This window comes from Cydia amplana, chromosome 17 (assembly GCF_948474715.1).
Source record: "Cydia amplana chromosome 17, ilCydAmpl1.1, whole genome shotgun sequence".
NCBI lineage: Eukaryota > Metazoa > Arthropoda > Insecta > Lepidoptera > Tortricidae > Cydia > Cydia amplana.
This window is the reverse complement of record NC_086085.1, coordinates 5,770,472-5,777,684: the sequence shown is the minus strand read 5'-3', so window position 1 is coordinate 5,777,684 and position 7,213 is coordinate 5,770,472. Positions and strand designations below refer to the sequence as shown.

Genomic DNA, 7,213 nt, shown 5'->3' with positions numbered 1-7,213 from the left:
TATATCACGTCATTTTATTTTTCTCTAAGTCGTGCGAGTAAGGCCGTAAGTTTCAAGCTCTTTTTTCATCTAAATGTACAAAAGAAGTAATCATTCTAAATTAAAATACCTTCCACACAAAACAATTAAATATCCAAGGGGGCTTCCATAAATTAAGTTACACGAATTTCATGATTGACCGAGCGAGCGCGAAACATCTTCGTGTCAGGTCGGGCAAAAATGTTTCCGTATGTCCGACTGTTTTTTTACGGATCGCATTTCTTTACCGATTTGGTGATGGGATTTTCGCGTGGACCCACACAAAGTCAGTAGTTTTAATAGGTGTTACTACACATGAAAAGTCCACAGTAGGGTTGTGAAACATTTTATGTTGGTAGGCAATTTTCATATAATGTTTAATCTTAGTTATATCCTAATGGCCTAGTGTATCCTCGTGAGGTCTTCCACGATCTTCACCAGGTCGTCCACCGTCGCGTCGCGCATCATGCCACCGCCATCGTCGATCTGACAAAAAGAATACATTAACACTTCTTATGTTTTAAAGTATGTCCTTGTGGATGAGTTTAGGCTAAGGATATATTATAAAGATGTGCCTAATTCCTGTCATACATTAACAGATTTGTCCGCCAGCTATTTATATTATATTTTAAGACTAAGTAGTAAAGATCTGGCGAGCACATCTTTTACATAATATATCGTAAAGTAAAATCTAGTTTATGAATCCTTTTGCTAAAGTGACGGGCATAGTGACAGACGATAAAAATTGAACTATGCTGCGCTAGCCGGCCGACATATACAACTGTATATGTCGTCTTTTGGCTTCTACACCAAAATTAGTACAGAACTGTTGCCGTATTGTTGTGTCTGTTGACGACCGGTCTGGCCTAGTGGGTAGTGACCCTGCCTGTGAAGCCGCGGTCCTGGGTTCGAATCCCGGTTAGGGCATTTATTTGTGTGATGAGCACAAATATTTGTTCTTGACCCTGAGTCATGGGTGTTTTCTATGTAGTTATGTATTTGTATGATATATATCGTTGTCTGAGTGTATCGTAGTTATGTTGTGGGTACACAAGCCTTCTTGAGCTTACTGTAGGATTAGTCAATGCTATAATATTTATTCATTACCAGGGTTGCAAAGTTACCAGGCTAACAAAGCTTGTATCCAGTTGTATGTCTTTTGGCTTCTACACCAAAATTGAAGAACTGTAGTCGTAGTCATAGAGAAAAAAATACATAGAGTGCTCACTCCATACATCAGTTCAGACTATTAATTTCAGTGTCTACATCTAGCATCGAGTAGCGGAACTATCAGTACTGCTACTTGACAATAGATGTAGCACCGACCGGAAAGTCTTATCTCAACAGCATAAGACTTTCCGGTCGGTGGCGACATCTATTGTCAAGTAGCAGTACTGATAGTTCCGCTACTCGATGCTAGATGCTAATAGTCTTTTTGGTACTAAAACTGATGTATGGAGTGAGCACTCTATGTATTTTTTTCTCTATGTCGTAGTGAACCAACCTGCAGCCCCTTAACGGTCTCCTTCTGCTTGTCGCGGCTGAGGTCGAGGAAGCTCTCGACGAGGTCCCCGTCGATGAACCCCTCCGCGGGCTCCGTCTTGATGTCCGTGTTGAACGAGCGCCAGAACGAGTGCGGCACCTTGCCCACGGACTTGATCGTGTGCGTGAGCCGCTCCTGCAGCTGCTGAAGGAACTCGTACAACTCTTGCGACAGTTGGACTACTAGGCCTGTACACAAAGGGGAAACATCATTTGTAGTAGCTTTTTTTTTTTTTTGGGATCACCAACAGACAATACATCATGGAAAATTATTTGTAGCTTATATAACATTAAGGGTGGATGCTTGTCCAATTATAGGTAACCACAGCTTGTTCTTCTCCACAGCTTCAAACGGTTTTAGACTTTACGCCGTTGACATAAGGTAGAAACAACGAACTGGACTGTCGGTGGTGGTGGTCGACTGGCGGTGTCGGCGTGCGTGGCGACGCTGGGTTATATACTCTACACCGTCGGTATAAGGTCGACAGTCCCGTGACTAACATATAGCGCCGCTGACGGTGGCGAGCAACACGGGCGAGGTGACAGGCGCCGCGGTGTCGGCGTGCGGTGCCACGCTGGGTTATACTCTACCGCGTCGGTATAAGGTCGACAGTCCCGTGACTCACATATAGCGCCGCTGACGGTGGCGAGCAGCACGGGCGAGGTGACAGGCGCCGCGGTGTCGGCGTGCGGTGCCACGCTGGGTTATACTCTACCGCGTCGGTATAAGGTCGACAGTCCCGTGACTCACATATAGCGCCGCTGACGGTGGCGAGCAGCACGGGCGAGGTGACAGGCGCCGCGGTGTCGGCGTGCGGTGCCACGCTGGGTTATACTCTACCGCGTCGGTATAAGGTCGACAGTCCCGTGTACTCACATATAGCGCCGCTGACGGTGGCGAGCAGCACGGGCGAGGTGACAGGCGCCGCGGTGTCGGCGTGCGGTGCCACGCTGGGTTATACTCTACCGCGTCGGTATAAGGTCGACAGTCCCGTGTACTCACATATAGCGCCGCTGACGGTGGCGAGCAGCACGGGCGAGGTGACAGGCGCCGCGGTGTCGGCGTGCGGTGCCACGCTGGGTTATACTCTACCGCGTCGGTATAAGGTCGACAGTCCCGTGTACTCACATATAGCGCCGCTGACGGTGGCGAGCAGCACGGGCGAGGTGACAGGCGCCGCGGTGTCGGCGTGCGGTGCCACGCTGGGTTATACTCTACCACGTCGGTATAAGGTCGACAGTCCCGTGACTCACATATAGCGCCGCTGACGGTGGCGAGCAGCACGGGCGAGGTGACAGGCGCCGCGGTGTCGGCGTGCGGTGCCACGCTGGGTTATACTCTACCACGTCGGTATAAGGTCGACAGTCCCGTGACTCACATATAGCGCCGCTGACGGTGGCGAGCAGCACGGGCGAGGTGACAGGCGCCGCGGTGTCGGCGTGCGGTGCCACGCTGGGTTATACTCTACCGCGTCGGTATAAGGTCGACAGTCCCGTGTACTCACATATAGCGCCGCTGACGGTGGCGAGCAGCACGGGCGAGGTGACAGGCGCCGCGGTGTCGGCGTGCGGTGCCACGCTGGGTTATACTCTACCACGTCGGTATAAGGTCGACAGTCCCGTGACTCACATATAGCGCCGCTGACGGTGGCGAGCAGCACGGGCGAGGTGACAGGCGCCGCGGTGTCGGCGTGCGGTGCCACGCTGGGTTATACTCTACCGCGTCGGTATAAGGTCGACAGTCCCGTGTACTCACATATAGCGCCGCTGACGGTGGCGAGCAGCACGGGCGAGGTGACAGGCGCCGCGGTGTCGGCGTGCGGTGCCACGCTGGGTTATACTCTACCACGTCGGTATAAGGTCGACAGTCCCGTGACTCACATATAGCGCCGCTGACGGTGGCGAGCAGCACGGGCGAGGTGACAGGCGCCGCGGTGTCGGCGTGCGGTGCCACGCTGGGTTATACTCTACCGCGTCGGTATAAGGTCGACAGTCCCGTGACTCACATATAGCGCCGCTGACGGTGGCGAGCAGCACGGGCGAGGTGACAGGCGCCGCGGTGTCGGCGTGCGGTGCCACGCTGGGTTATACTCTACCACGTCGGTATAAGGTCGACAGTCCCGTGACTCACATATAGCGCCGCTGACGGTGGCGAGCAGCACGGGCGAGGTGACAGGCGCCGCGGTGTCGGCGTGCGGTGCCACGCTGGGTTATACTCTACCGCGTCGGTATAAGGTCGACAGTCCCGTGTACTCACATATAGCGCCGCTGACGGTGGCGAGCAGCACGGGCGAGGTGACAGGCGCCGCGGTGTCGGCGTGCGGTGCCACGCTGGGTTATACTCTACCACGTCGGTATAAGGTCGACAGTCCCGTGACTCACATATAGCGCCGCTGACGGTGGCGAGCAGCACGGGCGAGGTGACAGGCGCCGCGGTGTCGGCGTGCGGTGCCACGCTGGGTTATACTCTACCGCGTCGGTATAAGGTCGACAGTCCCGTGTACTCACATATAGCGCCGCTGACGGTGGCGAGCAGCACGGGCGAGGTGACAGGCGCCGCGGTGTCGGCGTGCGGTGCCACGCTGGGTTATACTCTACCACGTCGGTATAAGGTCGACAGTCCCGTGACTCACATATAGCGCCGCTGACGGTGGCGAGCAGCACGGGCGAGGTGACAGGCGCCGCGGTGTCGGCGTGCGGTGCCACGCTGGGTTATACTCTACCGCGTCGGTATAAGGTCGACAGTCCCGTGACTCACATATAGCGCCGCTGACGGTGGCGAGCAGCACGGGCGAGGTGACAGGCGCCGCGGTGTCGGCGTGCGGTGCCACGCTGGGTTATACTCTACCACGTCGGTATAAGGTCGACAGTCCCGTGACTCACATATAGCGCCGCTGACGGTGGCGAGCAGCACGGGCGAGGTGACAGGCGCCGCGGTGTCGGCGTGCGGTGCCACGCTGGGTTATACTCTACCGCGTCGGTATAAGGTCGACAGTCCCGTGACTCACATATAGCGCCGCTGACGGTGGCGAGCAGCACGGGCGAGGTGACAGGCGCCGCGGTGTCGGCGTGCGGTGCCACGCTGGGTTATACTCTACCACGTCGGTATAAGGTCGACAGTCCCGTGACTCACATATAGCGCCGCTGACGGTGGCGAGCAGCACGGGCGAGGTGACAGGCGCCGCGGTGTCGGCGTGCGGTGCCACGCTGGGTTATACTCTACCACGTCGGTATAAGGTCGACAGTCCCGTGACTCACATATAGCGCCGCTGACGGTGGCGAGCAGCACGGGCGAGGTGACAGGCGCCGCGGTGTCGGCGTGCGGTGCCACGCTGGGTTATACTCTACCACGTCGGTATAAGGTCGACAGTCCCGTGACTCACATATAGCGCCGCTGACGGTGGCGAGCAGCACGGGCGAGGTGACAGGCGCCGCGGTGTCGGCGTGCGGTGCCACGCTGGGTTATACTCTACACCGTCGGTATAAGGTCGACAGTCCCGTGACTAACATATAGCGCCGCTGACGGTGGCGAGCAACACGGGCGAGGTGACAGGCGCCGCGGTGTCGGCGTGCGGTGCCACGCTGGGTTATACTCTACCGCGTCGGTATAAGGTCGACAGTCCCGTGACTCACATATAGCGCCGCTGACGGTGGCGAGCAGCACGGGCGAGGTGACAGGCGCCGCGGTGTCGGCGTGCGTGGCGACGAGCGAGCCGCAGCGCATCACATTCACCATGTCGCCGACGTGAAACTGCCCCGTGTAGCTCATGTGTTGCCGCTCCTCGTCTGTCGTGGCCGCACTGGAATGTTATCAAATAATAAGCACAGGACTTGCATAAGGCACCAATGTTTCTAGCTAGATTTTAGCACTCGCAGCGTTCAGTGTCAACTGGTGACCGAGACCCAAAGGCTTCGTCACACTGCAATGAGGCGCGCATCATCTCTCGTCCCGCTCGCACGGAACGGGACGGAAGTACGCAGTGGTTGCACGCGCGACGCACCGTAGTGCGACTAAACCGTAAACCTAATCGATGAACGCTCAAAACACTCTGGTCTTTTAAATAAGTAAGATGGGAAACAGCACAGCACCTTTTCCCTACAAGCTAAATGTAAATGTCTCAAATGATGCTGTCTTCCATATTGACACACAAATGAAAACTTAAACAAATAAATTAGTGTAAAATATTTGGGCGTTTTCTAAAATAAATATTGAAAACCTGATTCTTTCAAATCTGGACGTTCTTGGGCTCAGAATCGACAGCATTCTCCATCCCAGCCGTTAAAAAAGATGCCCCAAAATGTCCATTCCATTACGTCACGTTTTAGTATGAAAATTTTTTTCACTTGTATGTGCGTGACGTAGTGGAACGTACAATTTTCATACAAATTTTTGGGACAATTTATTTTATCATCAGAATTGAATATGCTAGTGATTCTGAGTTAAAAGAACCCAAAAACACCAGGATCTGTGAGAATCAGGTTTTCGATATTTATTTTAGAAAACGCCCATTTCAGTAGCGAAATGTGACCAAGTAGGTAGTGCTGTACGGCGCCACGTTTTGTAGTAAATGGATAATCAAATGTTAACGGTAGAAACCGCAGTTAATCTTCGATAGAGTCTGTGCGGAAATAGAAGAGTCGTGAAATGTATGGGGTCCAATACATTCCACGACTCTTCTCTTTCCGCACAGACCCTACCGACCTGTCTTTTTGGCAAACGAATAGATTGCAGCTATTCTCCGCGCCGAGGAACGTGTCGTCATCTAATATTTCCACGGCCGTCATCCAGTTGGGGTTGTAGTCGCGCGCTATCTCCTCGAAACTACCCTCCATCTGGAAATACCGAACACATTATTTAGGGTTCCGTACCCAAAGGGTAAAAACGGGACCTTATTACTAAGACTCCGCTGTCCGTCCGTCCGTCCGTCACCAGGCTGTATCTCACGAACCGTGATAGCTAGACAGTTGAAATTTTCACAGATGATGTATTTCTGTTGCCGCTATAACAACAAATACTAAAAACAGAATAAAATAAAGATTTAAATAGGGCTCCCATACAACAAACGTGATTTTTGACCGAAGTTAAGCAACGTCGGGCGGGGTCAGTACTTGGATGGGTGACCGTTTTTTTGCTTGTTTTACTCTATTTTTTGTTGATGGTGCGGAACCCTCCGTGCGCGAGTCCGACTTGCACTTGGCCGGTTTTTATACATTACATATCAGGGCTTCCAATTGTTTGACCCCAGGGCCACAATAAGGCTCTCCCGCTTCTTTTTCGCGGGCCGGAGTGTATGGGACATCCTTACCGCGAGCACAGAATAAATAATAGTACTAAGTACAGAAGACTCACTCTCTAACAAAACGCGTCTATTACGATCAGCACAGATATGGCCGCTAGGTGGCGACAGCGCCACGCGCGGCTTATGGCTTTCCCCAAAATTGGGGCCGAACGGATGTACTTTTAGCTACCTGTAGCAAAGCGACGAAATCGCGGAGTGAGACACGCCTGCCGCGAGCCAAAAGTAAAAGCTCGTGTGCCATTTTTTACAAATCCTTGATCTAATCACAATGTCATTACAGCTACCGTTCTTAAGATCGGTTTTCCTAGGATAGCGGTGCCGTCATATAGCGGCCGTCTCCATACTAAATAATA

At 53.2% G+C, this 7,213-nt stretch overlaps 1 protein-coding gene across 1 annotated transcript in view; it reads right to left on the bottom strand.

Moving 5' to 3' along the window:
• Window positions 1-348: 348 nt before the first annotated feature.
• LOC134655683 (DNA damage-binding protein 1) overlaps window positions 349-7,213 on the bottom strand; it is a 33,100-nt gene continuing 26,235 nt past the window's right edge. The window contains exons 20-23 of the mRNA XM_063511130.1: window positions 6,263-6,393; window positions 5,194-5,360; window positions 1,523-1,749; window positions 349-504 (exon numbers count right to left, since the gene is read on the bottom strand). Of these exons, the coding sequence (XP_063367200.1) occupies window positions 421-504; window positions 1,523-1,749; window positions 5,194-5,360; window positions 6,263-6,393 (609 nt within the window). The 3' untranslated portion in view covers window positions 349-420. The remainder of the gene's footprint in view (window positions 505-1,522; window positions 1,750-5,193; window positions 5,361-6,262; window positions 6,394-7,213) is intronic.